This window comes from Scyliorhinus canicula, chromosome 2 (assembly GCF_902713615.1).
Source record: "Scyliorhinus canicula chromosome 2, sScyCan1.1, whole genome shotgun sequence".
Classification (NCBI taxonomy): Eukaryota; Metazoa; Chordata; class Chondrichthyes; order Carcharhiniformes; family Scyliorhinidae; genus Scyliorhinus; species Scyliorhinus canicula.
In genome coordinates this window covers 90,673,814-90,699,035 of record NC_052147.1, presented here as the reverse complement: position 1 = coordinate 90,699,035, position 25,222 = coordinate 90,673,814, and the positions used below count along the sequence as shown (strand labels likewise).

General features: G+C 45.0%; 1 protein-coding gene across 1 annotated transcript in view; it reads right to left on the bottom strand.

Annotated features, from left to right (window-relative positions):
- Window positions 1-9,606: 9,606 nt before the first annotated feature.
- LOC119956018 (EH domain-containing protein 3-like) overlaps window positions 9,607-25,222 on the bottom strand; it is a 91,698-nt gene continuing 76,082 nt past the window's right edge. Inside the window, exon 6 of the mRNA XM_038782732.1 lies at window positions 9,607-16,394. Within this exon, the coding sequence (XP_038638660.1) occupies window positions 15,873-16,394 (522 nt within the window). The 3' untranslated portion in view covers window positions 9,607-15,872. The remainder of the gene's footprint in view (window positions 16,395-25,222) is intronic.

The window sequence follows — 25,222 nt, the reverse complement described above, 5'->3', positions numbered from 1 at the left end:
GCACACAGAGAGAGGAAGGAGAGGCAGGAAAGGGAGAGGCTGGTGGGGGAGCTCCTAGAAGTAGATAGGAAATATGCGGCGGCGCCAGAGGAGGGGCTATTAAGGGAGCGGCGTAGCTTGCAGGCCAGGTTCGACCTACTGACCACTAGGAAGGCGGAAATGCAGTGGAGAAGGGCGCAGGGTGCGGCATATGAGTACGGGGAAAAGGCGAGCAGGATGCTGGCACACCAGCTTCGTAAGCGAGATGCAGCCAGAGAGATTGGGGGAGTGAGAGAGAGGGGTGGGGACGTAGTGCAGAAGGGGCAAGAGGTGAATAGGGTCTTTAGGGACTTCTATAGGGAATTGTATAGGTCTGAACCGCCGAAGAGGAGAGGGGGAATGAAGAACTTTCTCGACAAATTGGGGTTCCCAAAGGTACAGGAGGAGCTGGTGGAAGGGTTGGGGGCGCCGATAGAGCTGCAGGAGCTAATTAAAGGGATAGGCCAGATGCAGGCGGGGAAGGCGCCGGGGCCGGATGGGTTCCCGGTGGAGTTTTACAGGAAATTTGTGGACTTGGTGGGTCCAGTGCTGGTGCGAGCCTTTAATGAGGCGCGCGAGGGGGGGGTTCTGCCCCCAACAATGTCGCAGGCCCTGATCTCCTTGATTTTGAAGCGGGACAAGGACCCGGTCCAGTGCGGGTCCTACAGGCCCATCTCCCTCCTGAATGTTGACGCCAAGCTGTTAGCAAAGGTCCTGGCAACCAGGATAGAGGACTGTGTGCCAGGGGTAGTCCATGAAGACCAGACGGGGTTCGTGAAGGGACGCCAACTTAACACAAATGTCCGGAGATTGTTAAATGTGATTATGATGCCAGCAGTGGAAGGGGAGGCGGAGATAGTGGTAGCGCTGGACGCGGAGAAGGCATTTGACAGGGTGGAGTGGGAATACTTGTGGGAGACGTTGGAAAGGTTTGGGTTTGGGGAGGGATTTATCAAGTGGGTAAAACTGCTCTATTCAGCTCCGATGGCAAGTGTGGTAACAAACGGGAGGAGGTCAGAATATTTTGGGCTCCATCGAGGTACTAGGCAGGGATGTCCCCTATCTCCCTTACTCTTTGCATTAGCGATTGAGCCGTTGGCGATGGCACTGAGGGGTTCAGGGGGGTGGAGAGGACTGACAAGGGGAGGGGAGGAACATCGGGTCTCGCTCTATGCGGATGATTTGTTGTTGTATGTGGCAGACCCGGAGGGGGGAATGCCGGAGGTAATGGGGATACTAGCGGAGTTCGGGGACTTTTCGGGATATAAATTAAATCTGGGGAAAAGTGAGGTCTTTGTAATACACCCGGGAGACCAAGGGGAGGGAATTGGGAGGCTCCCCTTCAAAAGAGCAGTTAAAAGTTTTAGGTATTTGGGGGTGCAGGTGGCAAAGAACTGGGGGACCCTCCACAAGTTGAACTTTTCCAGACTGGTGGAACAGATGGAGGAGGAGTTTAAGAGGTGGGACATGGTGCCGCTGTCGCTGGCAGGGAGGGTGCAGTCAGTTAAAATGACGGTCCTCCCGAGGTTCTTGTTTTTGTTCCAGTGTCTGCCCATCTTCCTCCCCAGGGCCTTTTTCAAGAAGGTAACGAGTAGTATCATGGGGTATGTGTGGGCACATGGCACCCCGAGAGTTAGAAGGGTCTTTTTGGAGCGGAGTAGGGATAGTGGAGGGCTGGCGTTACCCAACCTTTCAGGATATTACTGGGCGGCAAATACATCGATGGTACGAAAGTGGATGATGGAAGGGGAGGGGGCAGCCTGGAAGCGCATGGAGAGGGCGTCCTGCGGCAACATAAGCTTAGGGGCACTGGTAACGGCACCATGGCCGCTCCCTCCCACGAGGTATACCACGAGCCCAGTGGTGGCGGCCACCCTCAAGATCTGGGGGCAGTGGAGGCGACACAGGGGGGAAGTGGGAGGTCTGATAGGGGCACCACTAAGAGGGAACCACAGATTTGCGCCGGGAAACACAGGAGGGGGATTCCAGAGCTGGCAGAGGGCGGGTATTAGACAACTGAGGGACTTGTTTATAGAGGGGAGGTTTGCGAGCCTGGGAGAGCTGGAGGAGAAATTTGGGCTCCCCCCGGGGAACACGTTCAGGTACCTCCAAGTGAAGGCATTTGCCAGACGACAGGTAGCGGGGTTCCCCGCGCTCCCCGACAGGGGGGTGAGTGATAGGGTGCTATCAGGGGTCTGGGTCGGGGAGGGGAAGATCTCGGACATCTATAAGATTATGCAGGAGGTGGAGGAGGTACCAGTAGAGGAGCTGAAAGATAAGTGGGAGTTAGAGCTGGGGGAACAGATAGAGGACGGGACATGGGCAGACGCCCTGGAGAGGGTCAACTCGTCGTCGTCATGTGCGAGACTAAGTCTCATTCAATTTAAGGTACTGCATAGAGCCCACATGACGGGGACAAGGATGAGTCGGTTTTTCGGGGGGGAAGACAGGTGTATTAGATGTTCGGGAAGCCCTGCGAATCATGCACATATGTTTTGGGCATGTCCGGCACTGGAGGAGTTCTGGAAGGGGGTGGCAGGGACGGTGTCGAGAGTGGTGGGGTCCAGGGTCAAGCCAGGATGGGGACTTGCGATCTTCGGGGTTGGGGTGGAACCGGGGGTACAGGAGGCGAGGGAGGCTGGAATATTAGCCTTTGCGTCCTTGGTGGCTCGGAGGAGGATCCTGATTCAGTGGAGGGACGAAAGGCCTCCGAGTGTTAACACCTGGTTAAACGACATGGCAAACTTCATCCAATTGGAAAGGATCAAATTCGCCCTGAGAGGGTCGGTGCAGGGGTTTTCCAGGCGATGGCAACCCTTCCTAGACCTCTTGGATCAGAGATAGAAACTGAGGCCGTGACAGCAGCAACCCGGGAGGGGAGGGGAGGGCGGGAGGGAGGGGGGAGGGGGGGGGGGGGGGGAGAAAGACGAAGGAAGTACGGTAGCGGTGGTGGCACGGGCAAGGCCTGCCCGAGGACGCTGCTAGAAATGATAAGTTGGTCTGACTGTCGGTTCGCCGGCGGGGGGGGGGGGGGGGGGGGGGGGGACGCGCGGGTAGGGGGGGGGGGACTTTTTTCTTTTTCTTGTTAAGTAGGGGGGTTTGACTTTGTTTTGTTATAATTTAAATGTGAATGTAGGGGGGGTTAAAATGTTTGTATTTTGAAAAATTCAATAAAAATTATTTAAAAAAAAAGGAAGGGAGTTCAAGGATTTTGACCCAGTGATAGTGAAGGAACGGTGATATACCTCCAAGTGAGGATGGTGTATGGCTTGGAGGTGGTGGTATTTCCATGCAACTGTTGCCTTTGCCCTTCTAGATGTTAATGGTCTTAGCCTAAGGAGCCTGCAGTACATCTTACAGATGGTACATACTGCTGCTGCTATGTCAGTGGTAGAAGAACTGGATGTTTGTAGATGGCGTGCCAATCTAGCAGGCTACTTTGTCCGGGATGGTGTTGAGCTTCTTGAGTGTTGTTGGAGTTGCACTCATCCAGACAAGTGGAGAGTATTCCATCATACTCCTGACTTGTGTCCTGTAGATGGTGGACATGCTTCAAAAGTCAAGAGGTGAATTACTTACCGCAGGATTCCTAGCATTTGACCTGCTTTTGTAGTCACAGAATTTATATGGTTGTTCCAGTTCAGTTTCTGGTCAATGGTAACCCCCAGAACATTGAGTGATGGCCTGGGTCACCTGGACTCGAAACATTAGCCCTTTTCTCTCCGTACATATGCTGCCAGACCTGCTGAGATTTTCCATCATTTTTTCTTTTGGTTTCAGATTCCAGCATCAGCAGTAATTTGCTTTTATTGATAGTGGGGGATTCAGCAATGGTAACACCATTGAATGTCATGGGGCGGTGGTTAGATCCTCTCTTGTAGGAAATGGTCATTGCCTGGCACTTTGTGTGGCACGAATGTAACTTGCCACTTGTCAGCCCAAGCCTGGAGAATTTCCAAGTCTTGCTGCATTTGGACACAGACTGCTTCATTATCTGAGGAGTTGTGAATGGTGAACATTGTGCAGTCATCCACAAACAGCCCCACTTCTGACCTTATAATGGAAGGGAGATCATTGATGAAGCAGCTGAAGATGGTTGGGCCTAGGGCACTGCCCCCGAGGAACTCCTGTAGTGATACCCTGGAACGGAGATGATTGACCTCCAACCACCACAACCATTTTCCTTTGTACCAGGTATGACTTCAACCAGCAGAGATTTTCCCCCTGATTCCCATGACTCCAGTTTAGCTAGGGCTCCTTGATGCATACTCAGTCAAATGCTGTCTTGGTGTCAAGGGCAGTCACTCTCATCTCACCTCTGGCATTCAGCTTTTGTCCATGTTTGAACCAAGGCTGTAATGAGGTCAGGAGCCGAGAGACCCTGGCAGAACCCAAACTGAGCGTCCGTGAGCAGGTTATTGCTGAGTAAGCGCTGCTTGATAGCACTTTTGTTGACTCATTCCATCACTTTGCTGATGATGGAGTAGACTTGTTGCGAAGTGTTGCTTTTACTTAATTGCTGTTTAATAACCTTTGCTCTAGAGTCGCCAGGTATATTTCTGATACCACCACGAGGTTCAAAGCCAAGTGCTGATCAATAACTCAATACACCAGTTAGTAAGTTTCAAATCAAAACACATTTATTATACACACAGTCAATCACTACTCATGCATAAAACTCTACTTACTAGACTATCGCTACAACTAAAGGCCTATACTTAGCTTTCAAATGGCCCATCAGGTCAGAGGAACAATGGCCTTTGTCCGGTTCTGAATCTGCTGGCTTCAAACTGGTACGGAATAGTAGCTAGGAGCATCTATCTCGTAGCGTGCGTTGACTGGAGACTTACTTGGTTGATGCAGCTGCTAGGCAGGTCTCTCCTCACTAGAGTCACGGTCAAGAGTTCTTTGAGAGCTGCCAAAAGAGCGAACTGAATTTGGGGACTCTACTTTATAGTCCCCAGGGGTTTCGCGCCCTTGTGGGCGGAGCCCGGACTTGGTCCCAATTAATTGGACCTTGTCCCAATCGTTTCTATCGATTTCTCCAATACTGAAGCTGTTCCCTTATTGTTGGGCGGGCCCTATGTGTCCGTTGGCCTGCCTTTGTCCTGGCTCCCGCTGGCGCCGGGGAGTCTGTCTTGGTCCCGATTGTTTCAATGTTTCTAATTGTTTCTGGGGATCGCTCATTAGTATTGGTTATTGGTTTCGGTTCTGTCTGGGTCCTGCAAATCTTAATACACAGGAAACCTTGCACCTGCTTGTTTTCCTGTGGCTGGCCATTTTTCCCTGTATTCTTTGCGGGCATCCATTTTGGAATCGGGACGTGGCCACCCCGGGTGGCTACAGACTGATAAGACGGTAAATGGCTGGGGTGGATTTGTCCTGTTTCTTGTGTACATTTTCACACCTGGGCAATTTTCCACATTGCCGGTTAGATGCCAGTGCTGTAGCTGTACTGGGACAGCTTGGCTAGGAGTACGGCAAATTCTGGAGCACATGTCTTCAGTGCTATTGTGGAATTTTAACAGGGCCCATAGCCTTTACAGTATTCAGTACCTTCAGCCGTTTCTTGATTTCACATGGAGTGAATCATATTGGCTGAAGACTGACATTTACAATGCTGGGAATATCCGGAGGAGACCGAGATGGATCATTCTATCGGCACAAATGGCTGAAGATTGTTGCGAATGCCTCAGCCTCGTCTTCTGCACATATGTGCTAGGCTCGTCCATCATTTGAGGATGGGGATATTTGAGTTGTTTAATTGTCCACCACCATTCATGGCTGGATGTGGCATGACTGCAGAGCTTAGATCTGATGCGTTTGTTGTGGAATCGCTTAGCTCTGTCCATTACTTACTGCTTGTCACACTCATCCTGTGTTGCAGCTTCACCAGGTTGACGCCTCATTTTTCGGTATGCCTGATGTTGCTCCTGGCACGCTCTCCTGCCATCTTCATTGAACCAGGGTTGATCCCCTGGTTTGGCGGTAATGGTAGTGTGGGGAATATTTCGGGCCAGATTGTAGATTGCAGTTGAATACAATTCTGCTGCTGCCGATGGCCCATGGATGTCCTGGTTTGAGTCGTTAGATCTGTTTGAAGTCTATCACATTTAGCACAGTTGTAGTGCCACAGAACGCGATGGAGGGCATTTTCGATGTGAAGATGGCCCTTTGTCTCCACAAGGACTGTGCGGTGGTCACTTCTCTTGATGCGGCCATGGATAGATGCATCTGCAGCAGGCAGATTGATATGGATGAAGTCAAGTATGTTTTTCCCACTTACTGGATCCTTCACTACCTGCTGCAGGCCCAGTCTAGCGGCTATGTCCTTTAGGATCCAGCCAGCTCGGTCTGTGGTGGTACTACCGAGCCACTATTGGTGGTGAGCTGCCTTCTTCAGCTGCTGCAGTTCACGTGGGTAGGTACACCCAGAGTACTGTTTGGAAGAGTTCCAGAATTTTGACCCAGCAACAGTGTAGTAAGCCAACATGGTTTGGGACTTGGGAGCGGGACTTGCAGGTGGTGGGGTTCCCATTCATCTGCTGCCCTTGTTCTTCTGGGTGCTCAAACCTGAATGTTGTGCACTTCTTGCTGCATATAGGCTCAGATTTCTTTTGTATCCGAGGAACTATGAATGGTGAACATTGTGCGATATTCCTCAACATCTCTACTTCTGATTTTATGACGACGTAATGTCATTGATGAAGCAGCTGAAGTTGAGGGTTTGGAAAGTGCTGCTAAGAAGCCTTGGTGAGTTGCTGCAGTGCACCTTGTAAATGGCATTCACTGCTGTTATTGTGCATCAGTGGTGGAGGGAGTGAATGTTTGTGGAAGGGGGAAGCAATCAAGTGGGCTGCTTTGTCCTGGACGGTGTTGAGGTTCTTGAACATTGTTGGAGCTGCACTCATATAGGCAAGTGGAGAGTATTCCATTACACTCGCAACTTGTGCCCTGTAGATGGGGCACATACTTTGGGGAGTAGGGAGGGGAGTTACTTACTGCTGGATTCCTAGCCTCTGACCTGTTCTTGTAGCCACAGCGTTTATATGACTAGTCCAGTTCAGTTTTTGGTTAATAGTAAACTTTAAAATGCTGATAGTGGGGGATTCAGTGATGATAAGGCGATAGTGGGGGATTCAGTGATAAAAAGGCTATTGAATGTCAAGGGAAAATATTTAGATTTCCTCTTGATGGAGATGGTCATTGCCTGGCACATTGTTACTTTCCACTTATCAGCTCAAAGCGAATGTTGTGCAGCTCTTGCTGCATATGGGCAGATTTCTTTCGTATCTGAGGAGCCACACATGGCGAACATGCTCCGTGAACATCCCTACTTCTTATTTTATGATGACGCAATATCATTGAAGCAGCTGAAGATGGCTGGGTCTAGGACACCAATCTGAGGAACTCCTCCAGAGTTGTTCTGGGACTGAGGTGATTGACCTTCAGCAACCACAACCATCTTTATTTGTTCTCGGTATGACTCCAATCAATATGGAGCTTTCCTCCTTAATCCCATTGACTCCAGTTTTGCTTTAGCTCCTTGATGCCATCCATGTTCAGTCAAATGTTGTCTTGATGTCAATGGCAGTCACTCATCTCACCTGGAGTTCAGCTCTTTTGCCCATGCTTGGATTAGTTCTCTGTCTGAAAGGATAGTTTAAGTAAATTCACCAATAACTTTCAAAAGGGAGTTTTATAAATATTTTAGGGGAAGAAAATAAGAAAATGGGGAAAGAGCAGGGAAGTGGGGCTAACGGAATAGTTATTTCAAATATCCAGCACAAACACCAACTAACCTCCGCTTCTGCTCCATATGATTCACTCCAGGTGCTCAAGTGTAACATTTGAGTGAGGTGCACTTTGGCTCTTTTATCCACATCCAAATCCCAGACTTTCAGGGCACATTTTTCCACATCAAAACAAGGAGTCATTTGCCAAATATTCGTTTGCCACACCTGACAAGGAAGTTCTCATGAATGAGAGGTTGGTGAATGCTTGGAATTATAAAATTATAAAAATTCTTTGCACGTAGATAAGGAGAATAGCTTGGTTCGGATAGGTAATAAACTACTCAAACTATGGCCGAGAAGGCAAAGGTTGATCTGATAATTACTGCATATTTTTTCTTCTAAAGCTGTAACAGGAACTGAGTCCATTTTGGTGATTAATAGATAAAGCCGTAGGTTATCATCTACAAAGTTGGAAAAATGAATGAAAGTACAATGTGAAGAAGGCAGGTAGTAAATTGTGGATTAGCACTCTGGGACTGGAGTCCAATTCCAGGTCAGACCAATATAGCGAAAGTTTTTAATTTAATCTAACATGCAAGGGGAGCATGTGAAATGGATTTGGATGGTGTCATTCCAATCTCTGATGCATGTGCCAATTATAGTTCAATGGGTAGAATTATCTTCTATGAGTCAGGGCATGGATTAAAGTCCATCTCAAGAGTCTGGAGCATGCTTATTTCGCAACTAACATAAGACCATAAGACACAAGGGCAGAATTAGGCCACTCGGCCCATCGAGTCTGCTCCGCAATTCAATCATGACTGATATTTTCTCATCTCCATTACCCCATATTAATCAAGAACCTATCTATCTATCTCTGTCTTAAACACGGCTAACATAGACTCTCATTTTCTACATCATAATGGCGGCTACACTTCAAAAGTTCATCATTTGCTATTAAGCATTTTCAAACATCCTTAGGTTGTGAAAGGTATTGTGAAGTCTTTCTTTCCATTAATGTGGCACTCTTGCTGAGGGCTAACAGGATGAATTTGGGATAAAGGCACCATGTATAGAGATTTACTTTTTAGCATATTGTTCTGGAACTGACCTGGAGGCTCCTGCTGTCAACACTGACTTCTTCCTGAACCTGTCTCTCAATGAGTTTATTACAACAACTGAGGAAGGTAGTATATGAAGCTGCACAGTCTAACAAGCATTATTGACCTGACGGTCATCTCACTCATCTTCCCATCATGTGTTTCCTTTCCAAACACCGACCTCGGTTGTCTTGGTTAAATGCAAACATTTGAGAACTTCATGGTTCCCAGTGAATCCACAGTTAAGTATCATTCTAGAGGCTGCATCAGTCAGCACCAGAGTTTGGGCAATATAATAAAATAAATAAATCAAGATGATCACTTGACTTCAGCGACTTAATGCAGTTGCAGGTTTGATTTTAATTTTCAAGGTGTGCAGAGTTAACTGGAGAAAATCTGAGCCATGTTCAGATATACTAGTAAACACTAAGAGCACCCAATTGGGCCAATTAAATCATCATGACTAGCTGGGATGATAAAACCTCAAAGTCACATGTAGGCTGCATTTTGACCATACAGTTTACAAGCTTGAAGTGAGACTATACATAAGATGCTACCTTTTGGTGCACCATCACAAGATATGCAGGACAGTGATGGATTTGTCAATTAGAATATCGGAGTGGCTGCATTCTCCATTTGAAATGCAGAACTGTGCACGATACTCACTGTGCTCACTCTCCCATCAAGGATGTACAAAGATGTGTGGAAGAAGCCAACATGAGAATGCAAACAACAATCAAAAGAAAGTCACATTCAGTTAGAAACCAAGATTTTATTTATTCTTGAGAACATTTTAATGTAATTTTACATTGAAGATGTAAATGAACAACTTTAAAACTATAAAATCATTCTATCTTCTCCAATATTTAAAAACAATTGGAAAAAAATTAGATAAGCCATGTTTAAACTTAAAATTCCAAATTCAGGTTTAGAGTTGATGAAGAGAAGCACCTGAAGCAGAAGCAGGTTTTTAAATATATGTCCAGTGTCATTTTAAACTTTCTTTCATAAACAATGTAGGGCAGCTTGATATTTGGCCACATACAGATAATCTAGTTAAGTTTGGGGCTACTCCGAGGGTGGTACATTTAGTAACAATCCATCACAAACAGTCCTCCAAAATACTTTCAAAAGTGTATTCTCACCTCAATGTGCCAAGCTGTAGTGTGCTCCAAAAATATACAACATGATACAGAATACATGGACAGGCAACAGCCTCAGAAAGAAGGCTACAAAGGAGAAAGAGCAGGACCAGTAGCTGATCAAGTCATTCAGTTGCAACAAAATCCGCTGGTCTGTAACCGTGACACAAACTAAAAATACATTGGCATGTCTCAGATTCTGAACAACCTCTATGGCAGTATTTGGTTTTGTATGTGACATACTATTAATATCAGAGTTCATCTGTTGCATTCAGCACCTTCTCCTTTCTCTGTGTAATCAGTCCATTCAACTTTCCACCACAGTGTAATGACAAGACATTAACCTTTCTCCCCGACTGCAATAATCGTCTGATGCGACACTGCAAGAGGATGCAAGGAATTCTCAAGTCTCTCAGGTAAGAGTGGTAGGAACAAGCTGCCTGTGTCACAGGTGCTCAACTCAAGCCTGTCTTGTATACCTGGAATGGTTTCAATTTGTTGCAAATTACATGAGTAACATGCTCATTGACATACACCATTTCACCTGCTCGGCCTCCTCAAGCACACAAAAATACTCAACTGGAATAAACCAGTTGAACAGAGATGCCTGCCATGAACAGGGCAATGGAGTGGCTTCCTCATTCATATTTTGCTGAAAATTCTTCTGAAGGAAAGTATGCAGCTGTGGGCGTGGCACAGAGCCCAAGCAGTATTTGCCCGCCTCCAAGCTCTTTTGAATAAGAAAGATGACTCAAACAAGCAGCATCCGAGTGTATAGTTCACCAGCACAATAGTATATCAATTATGGAAGGCACGCAACAATTGCAACTAAAAGAAACCTGTAGAGCAGTGAAAATCTGAACGAAAAGCACAATCTCACAACTTAATTGGACAAACGGATAGCTACACACAAGCTAAGGTAGAAGATACAGGATTGTGTGCTGCTGGGTTACATAAAACACTAATAGGAAAGAGCAATTAAAGTTCAAATGCAACAACAAAAAGAGTTTTATCAGAACCCTACTTGGCTATAAAAGAGTAACATCATAAGATAGGTTCAATGCATGGCATTTGTCTGGCCAAGTGCTTTATATGTAGAACATGAAGTGCCCACTTTTGGAATTTTTTTGAGGGGGGGGGGGGGCAGGAATGCACATACTAGAGAAAGAAAATTATAGTTTTAGAAATCAAACACTGGGAATGACGAGGCAACTCAAAATCTCACTATCAAAAAAAATTGTTCTAGAGCCTAGCACTTAAAACTTACAAACACAACTTTAGCACTAATCCCACCTAATAAATAAGAACATAAGAAATAGGAGGTGGAGGCCACTCGGCTCTTTGAACATCCTCCGCCATTCAGTTGAATATATTCACGGCTGAATTAGACAAGGACTCGTCTTCCACTGCTCTCTAGGTTATAAAATTCCAAAGATTAATAACCCTCGGAAGAAATTCCTCCTCATCTCCGGAGACTGCTTATTCTGAAAATATGCACCCCCCCCCCCCCCCCCCCCCCCGTTCTAGATTCCAGAAATGGCACAAAATATTAACATTGATTCTCTCAATGCAAGAAAATAGGGCTCTTTGGCAGTACCAGCTATACTGGCAATAAAAAATTTTTTTAGGAGCTCGCCGATGGGAAAGCTTTTCATACAGGATACTATCCTTACTAGAACTCTTAGGCTGTCAAGAGCTTGGATGACTGTGCACTGTTTAGTTTCTGCTCTCAACCCTCATATGATTCCAATATTTATATTTTACAAGCATGTAGCTGTTTTGTTCATCATCCCCATTGGCGCCCAAAGTTTATCCTTTTCACAGCTAGCCATGAATAGCATGTTCCCATTCTCCTTTCAGTTTGCCATTGACATTCTGACAAGAGATGGCTAATGGAAATTAATCAACATCCGTGTCACTGAGGTCCGCCCTCACATCATTGCATTTGTAGTAAATATCTTTCTAAAATCATTCAGTAGTGCACTCTTCAGTTAGGGGGCTAGGGGGCTAGCAGGTAGTTGGAAAGGCTTTGTTCTAGAGCCACAACTTTCAATTAGATGGCAGATTCCAACGACAGTAAAAGTGGAAGGCTCAAGTGGTAGCTCATTCTTCATTTCAAAACTCAAACCAGCATTCACACAACCCCCACACACCTCTAACCTCTATAATTTGTATACTGCGGCACACTCTGGTTCACCGTTTTGTGTTGGATATTATAAATCTAAGTAATGTGGTTTAAAGGTGTGCTAATAGGCCACCTCTTTGCAGAATGGATGCACTCCATTTAAAGAGGGAATCATTTCCATATTAACTTACAAAGCAAAAAAGAAAACATTGGAAATACTCGGCAGCAGGTGCAGCAGCATCTGTGGAGAGAACTCACAAAGTTAACATTTCAGGCCTGTGACATTTCAGTTAAGTTCTGATAAATGGCCACAGAGCTGAAACATGGATTGTGGTTCTTCAGGCATCTAGCTTGTTGCTCCTTTAACTTGTCTGTTAAACATCAGGATGCCACAGCACTGGATTCTCAGGCAGCATTCACCTTTCAATAGATTCCAGTTAAGGGTTTTGTTCCGAGACAGGGTGAGCTGTGCTGTAAATTTAATGCAGTCTCTGTTACTCCCCACAATTTCTAAATGCAAATATAAAAGTGGTGCATCCATGGCTTCTCTTCCTATGACTAAAAAACAATTAATCAATCAGCATCTGGGGATCTCCGATCATATACAAGTACACAGCGATTTTATAAACTACCATATCAGAATACTCCCTCAGGTAGCAGTATGCCTACAAGCAGATTAAAGATATCACTAAACTTACGCATTAGTGGGTATATAGCCTCTAGGTGGCAGTCATCATTTGCCTCATTCTGTTCTTCAGATAAATCAATCTCCATGTTCTCAGTTTAGTAAGCGGGGTAGCTTCAAGCTGTCACTCTTTGCCATTTGGAAATGGCAGAGAATGATGGACAGACCATACAACAGGACGATACATACTTTATAACCAGTGTGACAAACAAATTTATGCAGAACAGCAAAAACAGGTGTAAATGCATTTTTTTTAAAGGATGGATTTAGGAGAACCAGCAACATTTGTTCTGAGTCACGTATAAGCGTGAGTGAAATTTGAGCCAAAAAAAATCCAGAAGGACTGACGGCCACTTCAACATATAGGCAGATTAATTACATCCATTGCGTCAGACTTAAAATTCAGGCACTTCAGGAGACAACTTGGTCACTGTTAAGTAAATATATACATATATCTTTTAATCTTTAGTTTTACTATACATCAATTACTGAAATTACCTGGTTTTAAAGCTCGAGATGCAGCAACAACAAAATTTGGGAGCCGCATACTATCAGTGGGTACTATGGACGGTATGTTTTTCACCAGCATTGGGAGGCTAATTGCAACAGCCAGAATCTACTCTTTGCGGCTGTAATCAGCTGCCTTCGTTCAGGCCCGGTCCCCCTTATTAAGCACCAGAGTCTTCTGCTTTGATCTTACTATAAAGGCTCATTGCAATTCCTCGCCGAAACAAATCTCAGATGTTCTGATTGGCACCTTCCAATATTCCTCACAATATTTAGCAGCAGCCCCTGTACAGTTGTCACATCCAATATTTCCCTGAACCTGCCTCAGAGGCCCGAGTAAATAAAAATATATTTAATTATCTATACTTCATAAATGGTGCAACATAAAACAAAGTTAATCTGCAAAAATCTACATTTGAGCCATCAGTACTGAATGAAACTGACCCAAATCAGGTTTGACTCTCTACTGCACTGGAGCGGCTGAGATTAAAAATGGAACCTTTCCTAAAAGTGCTGGCTGTAAAGTGATTTGCAATATGGTGTATTAACCAATTTGATCTCATCAGCTCTCAAATTACAACTTTCAGTACTTCACCCTGTTAACAAATTGTGTATTTTAAGAAAGTGACACTTCATTGATTCTGCATATTATTTAAATATACAGCAAAATAAAGCAGAGTCAGGAAATATGTTGAAAGGACGGAAATGCATATATTCTGCAGTGTAATTATTCTGACCTTTAATTTTACAAAATGTCAACTACACCAAAACTTCAAAGTAACTTTTCATTGTTTGAACTCAATTCCTTTCTTGCCCAATTTGGTCACTTTGATGTTTCGAAAAATAGTGTAGCTTCACAAATATCTCCTCTCTCCCAAACAACTTCTCCCGCCCTCGCCACCACCCCCAAGTTCTGAGCAATTCCAATAAAGATTTAACCCAACGGACTTGGAACAGATTTTTCCCTCCCTCTGGTTATATTTTCAGGATAATGGTCCCAAATTTGAGAAAATAATGAGCGCATGTGCGACCCCCCTCAGATCAAACTATTTTGCAGTAAATCCACAACATGTGATATAGCTGTACAATTATCAGCATACCTCATGGCCTTGATGACATAACCTTGTGAATTAAAACTGCTGGGAGGTAGCTGGGAATTAGGCATATCCGTCCACTCCATTGAGAACTTCATTATTCAGAGCAAGTTTTTGTGCCAGCGCCTTAGTGAAGCGTTTTGGGGGTTATTTTTTAAACTTTAAAATCGCAATGTAATTTAAATAAGTTTGGCTGTTGATCGGAATAACGTTGCCCCCAAAAGCTGACCATTCCAGCTAATATGAGCCTATGTCCCCTGTAGGGCATGATTTACAACACAAGATCAATGCCCAAATAAGTCATTTTGAAGCAGTGACAGGAAAGAAAGAGAAGCCTTTCAAATTTGCAAGTAGTACATCTACCTTTAGTAGTCTCGGCAATGTGTGGGAATATAGTCCCTTTTAACAACCTGTGGCCTGCACATTTTGTTTTGGTCAAGACTCTAACTCAAATCACCTGCTAGATCAGAAGCCACTATTTGGAGGCTTTGAATTGGAATGTTTCTTTAAAGTTCAAAAGGATTAAGTCACTTCATTTCATGTGGACTTCACTCTCCATTCCACGATTCACAGTGTTACACCAGCATACACACTGCTCCCGGGATTTGAGGTCTGCCTCCTTCTGGTATTTGCTGGCTGACACCAATGTTCCACTCACTACACATGACATTTTCCTCTCTCCAATTTTTAACTGCTTTCATTAAATAAAATATTGGAGGGCAGGAGATAGAGTTTCAAAATTTTGGTCACCAGAGCACTGCGATAGAAAATTTTCAAAATTGACTGGCAAAAATAAATCAAAAATAAACCTTGCTTTACATTGCACTGGTGCGGTATTTATCGATTGACAACCTTTTGGCCACAGTTACAAGTCTAGCACTTCATCATGGGCTCACCTAGTACTGCAATGTCAGCATAGTCCAAACTCATGGGACTGGCTTGAGTTAATCAAACTATGCTGCAAGCCTCTGGAGAAAGGACTGTGCGCCGTTACCTTCGGAAAGTTTGCAGTCCATTCAGAAGTGAAAGCCTTCATATACCTTGGTCACACACCAGATCAACCTGTTCAGATTGCCCAGCCACTCATAGAACATGAATACGAGGAAATAAGTGGGGCAAGGTCTCTGCACATCTGCAGCCAGTCAGGACATTTCAGAAACATGAAGCTTATGTAGAAGTACTCAGTCATGTTAACCAGGTGGTTGCAGCACTGCATCACACTCTGGGGAAATGTTAGGAGTCCAAGTATCAGAACATGCAGTGTGACCCACTAATTTCTATATTTTTCAGTTAAAATGCACCAGCACTTGATTTAGCAAAAGTGGTTAAGTGAGTATCTTAGGTTTATGTTATATAGAAAATAGATCTAATGTACCCAAACAGACATCCTCCCCCAGAATTAACTGAACAGCTCTTTCTGCCATCCGTTCACCAATTTGTCTCTACTGTAGACCACTAAATGGACTCAATTCTTTCTTTGGGATGGAGGTATGAGGTGCTCTGGCAATTCACCGGGCAAATCATATCCTTCGAGTTTTATCTTAATCAGGTGACAGGCCAGAGCGAATTCCTCATCATCCAGCATTCCATCCCGATCGTGGTCAGCCAGTTTCCAGATCTTCCCCAAGACAGTATTCGGCAATTTAGACTTAACCATTTCTTTCTTTGCATTGTTCCCGCTGACTTTGCCATTAATTGGTGAGAGCATGTAGAAAATTTCATCATATTTTGACTTCTCTCTTGCCACAATCCACTCACTCTCATCTATTCCTGCGCCGGCTCCCTCACCATACCCTTCATTAAAGGGTCCGTTAAGATTGCCATCAAATGCCCCGCCAGTCACAGCCTGTGCTGGTTTGCTCGCTTCTTCGTGCCGGATCAGGTTCATCAGTTCAGCGATATGATTGGCCAACATCTCATCCACTGCCTCCAGCAGCTTGGGTTTCAGTGTATGAAACTTGCTGAAGTCGCAGGACTGCAGCATTTCCTGCCAAAGTAAAAAGAATTTAAACATTAAACAGCAGCAATATCGGGTCTGTCTTGGCTACTACCAGGTCAGTCCTGGCCCTTTCATACTCCGAGCGAGGAATTACAGAATTTGATATTCAGTTAGTTGCCAGCAGATCATCCCAGTTCATGGTTTGGTCAATTCTGGAAGCACACCCAACCCTTTATTGTCTCTGAGCTAATCATACAGCTTTCCAGGTTTGAGACCTTTAAGCTAGCTTGCACAGTACCTCCCAAGAGCTCCTGTCTCCTTTCTGCCAAACAGAAAAGCTAAACTTTTGACACTGATTCTTTCAGCTCAAGAATTTTGTGTCCCTCTTTCTGTCTGTCTACCTTCTTTTGTGTCATCATCTATGCGCTGATCACCTGCACCCTCCAGATCCCCTGTTTGTAGCTCTCCTTTGTGTCTGTAAGCCACATTGCTTTTGATCTTAACTCCCTTCCTGCTGGTACTGCTTCCAGATCAATGATTGCCAGGTCACATGGACCAGCATTTCTTATTATCCAAGAAAACTAAAATCAATCCCTTTACAATTGAAGATAGGCAAGTGGGTGAAGTGACAGTGGGCGATCATATCGGGGATAGTGACCAAAATTCAGTTAGATTTGGTATTATAATGGAAAAGGACAGAAATAAATCAGGAGTAAAGTTTTAAACTGGGGAATGGCAAATTTTACAAAACTGAGAAGTGATTTGGCTGAGGTGAACTGGACAAGACTGCTAAAGGATAAATCAGTGGGAAGCACGAATAAGCGAGATATTTCAGGTACAAAGTAGGCATGTCCCCATCAAAAACAATAATGGTACTGCTTAACCTAGACTCCCATGGTTGTCTAGAAAATGCAGGGAAAGAAAAAGAGAAAAAGAAACTTGATAGTCACAAAAAACTCTGTAGGTGCTTCAATAGAAAGTATAGGGATCAAGTTAAAGAAAAATAAGGAAATCAAAGAGAGGGCATGAAAAAATATTAAGCAAGATTAAGGAAACCCCAACGATGTTACCAGTATATAAAGAGCAAAAGAAAAAAGTGGGACTTATCAGAGATGAAGAAGGGTACTCATGTGAAGACGCAGAGGATATGGGAAGAGTTTTAACAAATATTTTTGTCTCTGTAGTCACAAAGAAAAGGGATAATGCGGATAAAGTAATCCAAGAGGAGCAGTATGAAATATTGAATAAAATCATAATGAGAGAGGAAGTGTTAGAGGTGTTGGGATGCTTGAAAGTGGATAAGTCACCAGGGCCAGATGGATTGTTTCCTAGGATGTTGAAAGAGGTCAGGGAGGAAATAGCAGATGCTCGGAGGATTATTTTCTAATCGTCACTGGACAGAGGGGAGGTGCTGGAGGAATGCAAATGTGGTTCCTTTGTTTAAGAAAGGTATTAAGGAAATGCCAAACAGTAATAGGCCAGTTAGTCTTACTGCGGTAGTCGGCAAATTGTTAGAATCAATCCCGAGAGATCGATCAACTGACAACTCAGAAAGGCATGGACTAGTCAGGTATAGTCAGCATGGCTTTGTTAAGGGAAGGTCGTGCCATACAAATTTGAATGAATTTGTTGAGGAAGTTACAAGGAAGATCAATGAGGGTAGTGCAGTGGATGTTATCTACATGGATTTTAGCAAGGCATTTGACAAGGTCCCACCCACATGGCAGACTAGTCAAAAAAATAAAATAAAAGCTCATCGATACAGGGTAATGTGGCGAATTGGATCCAAAGGTGGCCTTGTAGCAGGAAACAAAGGGTCGATGGCTGCCCTTGTGAATGGAAAGCAGTTTCAAGTGGTGTTCCGCAGAGCTCATTGTTGGGATCCCTGCTGTTTGTTTTATATACTAATGATTTGGTTTTGAAGGGGGGTATGATTAGGAAATTTGCAGGTGATATAAAAATTGGCCTATCCATGGATAGTGTAGAGGATAGCGGTAAGCTCAAAATTTATATAGGGTTTGGTGGAGTGGACAGGAAAGTGGCACGGTAATAAGTGTGAGGTAATACATTTAGAGAGGTCAAACAGTAAAAGGGAATACACAATAAACGGGAATATCCTGAAAGAGGTAGGTGAAATGAGAGATCTTGGTGCAAGTGCACAGGTCCCTAAAGGTAGATGTACAGGTAGATAAGGTTGTAAATAAGACATATGGAATTCTCTCCTTCACTGGCAGAGGTATAGAATATAAAAATAGGGATATAATGATGGAACTGCATGAGACTAGCGAGGACACAACTGGAGTATTGCGTCTGGTTCTAGTCACCACATTATAGGAAGGATGTAATTGCTCTGCAGGGAATGCAGAGAGGATTTACTAGAATGTTGCCAGTGCTGGAGAATTGTAGCTACGAGGAGAGATTAGAGAGGTTACGGTAATTTTTCTTGGAACAGAGAAGGCTCAGGGGTGACATGATTGAGGTAAAAAAATTGTGAGGGGTAGAGATAGATTAGACAGTAGGAACCTATTTACCTGAGCACAGAGTTCAAAAACTAGGGGTCATAGGTGGCAGAAGGATTAGAGGGAACACGACGAAAAACTTCCATATGCAGAGGTTGGTGGGTATCTGGAATTTGCTGTCCGAGTTGGTGTTGGCAGCAGAGATCCTCAATCCTTTTAAAAAGTGGATCTGCACCTTTAGTGCTATAAGATGCAGGGCTATGGGCCGTGCGCAGGGAAATGGGACTAGAAAGAGTGTCTTTGGGTCGACATGAACAAGGTGGGTTAAATGCCTCCCTTCTGTGCTGCATCATTTCTGTGGTTCTAATTGATGCAAACTCAAAAGTCTATTTCAAACACGGCAAAAACTACAGATTCCACAGGCCTTTTGAAGAATTTACAAATGCTTCTTGATGTACTGTTTCTGGGTCAAAGGCCAGTTCCTCATCCAAGGGAGAACTAAAGTTTGCAAGATTGATTCCTGGAATGAGGAGATTGTCCTTTAAGGAGAAATTGAGTAGACTAGGCCTATGTTACCTTGAGCTTTTGGAAGAATGAGAGGTAATTTTATTGAAACTTATAAAATTTGTACAGAGCTTTTACAGAGTAGGCACAAGGGGGATGTTTTCTCTGGCTGGAGTCTAGAAATATATGGGAGTGGCACAGGCTCAGAATAGGGGAGTCAATCATTTAAGACTATGATGAGGAGAAATTGTGAATTTTTGGAATGCTCTATACCAGAGAGCTGCGGATACTAAGTCAGAATATATTCAACAATAAGGACGGCATAGTGGCACATTGGTTAGTCCAGCTGCCTCACAACGGCAGGGACCTGGGTTCGATTCAAGCCTTGGTTGACTGTGTGGCATTTGCACATTCTCCCCATGTCTGCGATGGTTTCCTCTGGGTTCCTCTCCCCACAGTACAAAGATATGCAGTTCAGGTGGATTGGCCATGAACAATGCGTGGGGTTACAGGGATAGGGCGGGGGAGTGGGAGTGCTCTTTCGCAGGGTCGGTGCAGACGCAATGAGCCTCCACTGTACTGTAGGGATTCTATGAACATAGAGGTCGATAGATTTTCAGTTACTAAAGGAACCAAGCAATTCTGTAGATAGTGAAGGAAGGTGCAGCTAATAACAGCCATGATCTTACTGAATAGTGGAACACACTAGAAGGGTTGAATGGCCTACTAATGCTAAGTGGTAACAACTTTCAACACAGTCCACGTTCAATTCCAAAACAAGTGGACATGCAAAGGAGCTCCCACATCCAAGAAAAATGCAACGCTATTTGACCTTTAAAGAGTGCCAAAGCATTGCCATTGTATTCTTCCATTCTTCAGTAGTGTGTTTACGCCAGAGACCATGTCCTCAATTATTTCCAAACTTTTCAAACAATTTCATTGCATGGACTGCAGGTACCGCACAAAAAAAATGGTTGTTTCTTTGTTTTTCTCATTTCCTTCCAACATTTGAATTACAAGTTGGACAGTGCAGAATGTACAGCTTTTGATTTGGCAACAGAGATTTCTGTGCAAGCAGGAATTAAGGACATTCCTACATAGCTATTCAACAGTTTCAGCCCAAAGGCTTCACTACGGACATCTTCCATCGACGGCGGAAGAGCCCGAGTAAGATCAGTCATTTGAAATATTTGGTAGGAGGAACATGGACACAACCCCAAACCATGTTCTCAAAATGTTAATGTCCTAGCTGGATGTGGGGGTGGTTCTGAGTCCGGAGGTGGCAACATTTGGTGTGTGGGAAGTGGGAGAGAAGATAGGCCGATGTATTGGCCTTTGTCTCCTGATAGCCCGGAGATGGATTTTGTTGGGTTGGCAGGACTCAGCCACCAAAAGCAGGGGTGTGGGTCAGCGACCTGGCAGAATTCGAAGGTTGGAGAAGGTAAAGTTCGCTCTGTAGGGGTCGGTAGAGGGGTTCGCCCAGAGTGGAAACCATTCATCGATTTCTTCAAGGAGAATTGATGGGTCAGCAAGGGGGAGGGATTTTTGGGCGGGGGGGAGGGTTAAGTGGGTTAAAATAGGGAAGGCGGGACATGGTGGGATGTTGGTGTCAGGGGGTTGTGGTTGTTTATTAGATTGATGTGTTGTTCTTCTGGTATTCAGTGTATATTTGTTAAATGCCTTGAATAAAAGTATTTTTAAAATATGTTAATGTCCTTGTCAAGGTAAGTTTTTCAACAGCAAAAATAAAGCGGTTTTCTGTTTTTTCCATTATTACCTCCTAGTTCTTGTTAAATGTAAAGCTTACTGGTTCAACATACCTTTGTTCCAACATCACAGGAAATGTGCAGATAAGCATAATTTTGACAATCTTGAATTATGTTGTTAACTTTCTCCAATATTACAGGTGGTGTTCGTCGAAGACCCCTCCCAGAAAAAATGACACTACTTTTTAGGTATGTATGGTGTTGCTCCTGGCATGCTCTTCTGCACTCTTTTTCAAACTAGGCCTGATTCCCCCAGCTTAATGGTAATGGTAGAGTGAGATAAATACCAGGGGAAATTAGGTTATAGATGGTGGCCGTCAGGAAAGAGTTAGTGTCCCCTAGTACTTTAGTTAGAACTGGGGCTTTCACTGCTTAATAGGCTGCACTTACTGTGAATCGAAGAAGTAAAGACTTGCTTCATACTTCTTATTATATAGTTATCATTAGAGCTTAACGGTGGTTAAATATAATACTGCTGTTGATGGTCCACAACACCTCAGATCCCAGTTTTGAATTGTTTGAAGATTTATTTGAAGTTTATCCCATTGAGCATGGTGGTAATGTCACACAACGCAAAGGAGGGTATCCTCAATGTGAAGGCGAGACTTCATCTCCATAAGGAGATGTCATGGACAGATGAATCTGCGACAGAGATTGGCACGGGCAAGGTCAACTAAGCTTTCCCCTCTTGTTGCTTCCCTTACCACCTGCTGCAGACTTAGTTTAGCAGCTACGTCCTTTAGGACTCAGCCAGCTGAGTCCGTAGTGGTGATACCAAGGCATTCTTCCTGATGGACATTGAAACGCCTCGCCCGATGGACATTGAAACGCCTCGCCCGATGGACATTGAAACGCCTCGCCCGATGGACATTGAAACGCCTCGCCCGATGGACATTGAAACGCCTCGCCCGATGGACATTGAAACGCCTCGCCCGATGGACATTGAAACGCCTCGCCCGATGGACATTGAAACGCCTCGCCCGATGGACATTGAAACGCCTCGCCCGATGGACATTGAAACGCCTCGCCCGATGGACATTGAAACGCCTCGCCCGATGGACATTGAAACGCCTCGCCCGATGGACATTGAAACGCCTCGCCCGATGGACATTGAAACGCCTCGCCCGATGGACATTGAAACGCCTCGCCCGATGGACATTGAAACGCCTCGCCCGATGGACATTGAAACGCCTCGCCCGATGGACATTGAAACGCCTCGCCCGATGGACATTGAAACGCCTCGCCCGATGGACATTGAAACGCCTCGCCCGATGGACATTGAAACGCCTCGCCCGATGGACATTGAAACGCCTCGCCCGATGGACATTGAAACGCCTCGCCCGATGGACATTGAAACGCCTCGCCCGATGGACATTGAAACGCCTCGCCCGATGGACATTAAAACGCCTCGCCCGATGGACATTGAAACACCTCGCCCGATGGACATTGAAACGCCTCGCCCGATGGACATTGAAACGCCTCGCCCGATGGACATTGAAACGCCTCGCCCGATGGACATTGAAACGCCTCACCCGATGGACATTGAAACGCCTCACCCGATGGACATTCCTTGCCCTTGCCACCTCTAATTCTCCAAACTCATTACCTTTACCAGAAGAAAACTGAAAATGGGGAATGTATGAATGTATAAGTGACGCCATTACCGTCTACCATCTCAATTCAAGCCCGTCACTCTGCTTCCCAACAGGTTTAGAAGCATTATTACTGACAAGTCTTAGTTGCTAGCACACTTCAATGTCCCAGGAGACTCAAATGCTCTATTGTTGCATTAGGAGGCTCCGATATGTGCAGTTTGGAAGATTTGAGAACACCCCGAGATCACTAATGCGACTGTCAATGTTACAACGTTTAATATTGGTAGTTTCAATTTCAGGAGGCAAAGGTCCCTCATGATCAGCTTCCAGTATGAGACACTCCTCTATAAGTCAGTAAATGCCAGTGCTTTCACACCCTCAGCTCTGCTGGGGTCAGGGTTGAAAGTCTGCACAATAACTGCTTGGCTCATGCCTTCCCTTCATTCAACAGGAGATTGTTGGCACCTCAATCAAGACAGAATTACATCCCTTCTCAACAAAGCAGGATTTTTGGATGTGTGAACCTCAAGGCAACTTCAAAAGCAAAAGAGTGCTAACGAGATAAAACAGCTAAAGATGGTCCATTATGCAAACTCCTCATACTCGCTCATTATAACTTCCCTCAAAATAAAAAGAATACATGAGACACATAGTCCCAAATACACATTCTACAAAATATACCCAGTATATATAACACATTGGCCTAGATGCCAAGAGAAGCTACAAAAACATGTACAATATACCAACTGTACTGAGGATGCCTGCAGCTTTAACAGATATCTGTTAAAGACTGAAACATTAGATAAATGACAATTCACTCATTCATCGCTACCACAGCCAGCTTGTCCATCGACAGATAAAAATAATAATCTTTATTGTCACAAGTAGGCTTACATTAACACTGCAATGAAGTTACTGTGAAAAGCCACATTCCGGCGCGTGTTTGGGTACATGGAGGGAGAATTCAGAAGGTCCAAATTACCTAACTTGGTTTACCTCATGTGAGCAGTTACCTTCCACACAATCCAACAACCGCCCTCTAGTGTCAAAAGTAGGCACTGCAGTAGTGCAAATATTCACAAAACTAGACTACATCATTATCATAGGATCTGCCTGACAGCAACAGTGGCTTTGGTATGCACATTAGATGAGCTCAGAATAGCTGCAGGCGTTTTGATAGAACATTTTGCCAAACAGGACTTAATCACATTCCAGTGAGGTGGCATGCATTGTTCATATTGGCCGGAATGTTCAGTGTTTGCCAGGTGCTTCCTGATGAAATCACAGGTCGTGAGCTGCGTGGGACGAAAGCATCATTAATGGTGCTTCACTGAACGCGCGGCGAGGGCTGGTGCTTCACTGAACGCCCGGCGAGGGCTGGTGCTTCACTGAACGCGCAGCCAGGGCTGGTGCTTCACTGAACGCCCGGCGAGGGCTGGTGCTTCACTGAACGCGCAGCGAGGGCTGGTGCTTCACTGAACGCGCAGCCAGGGCTGGTGCTTCACTGAACGCCCGGCGAGGGCTGGTGCTTCACTGAACGCGCAGCCAGGGCTGGTGCTTCACTGAACGCCCGGCGAGGGCTGGTGCTTCACTGAACGCCCGGCGAGGGCTGGTGCTTCACTGAACGCCCGGCGAGGGCTGGTGCTTCACTGAACGCGCAGCCAGGGCTGGTGCTTCACTGAACGAGCAGCCAGGGCTGGTGCTTCACTGAACGCGCAGCCAGGGCTGGTGCTTCACTGAACGCGCAGCCAGGGCTGGTGCTTCACTGAACGCGCAGCCAGGGCTGGTGCTTCACTGAACGCGCAGCCAGGGCTGGTGCTTCACTGAACGCGCAGCCAGGGCTGGTGCTTCACTGAACGCGCAGCCAGGGCTGGTGCTTCACTGAACGCACAGCCAGGGCTGGTGCTTCACTGAACGAGGCTGGTGCTTCGCACAATGCGCAGCGAGGCTGGTGCTTTATAGAACATACAGCAAGGCTGGTAGTGTACTAAAAATGGCTAATATCTGTATGGAGTCACTTAGTTAAATACCCACAGGACTATGACATCGTAAATAAATATTTAACTGAAAGGCATTTAGGTTGGCAGTCTCATTACTTGTTAGAAGGAAATCTTTGCATGAACATAACATAACAGTGAATTGAAAATGGTGAGCAGAAGCCAAGAAAACTTTTTAACATCCAGTTAATCTGATATTAAATGCATTAAAATAAACTAACGCAGGGAAAACAACTTGAGCTGCACAAGACTGCACTGGAAGGATCAGTGATGTGCCATCCAACAGGATGGGGAGTCGTGCATCATGTCTGTGAAGTGTCTCCAACTCATTGTTTAACTCAAACTCTCAGAATATGGCACAGACAGACAATCTGACACATCAGGAAGCGAGCAGTTCCTGCAGCGAGAGTTTGAATTTGTGATCGGACAAGGCAACTGGCAGTAGTTACCTATTTACTTAAAGAGTGTGGAAAGACAAAGGAAAGGTTCAGAACAGGAGCACCATGTCCAACACTCACTCAAAGTTTTGAGTTCTAGCTTCCTGTTGAGAAAGAA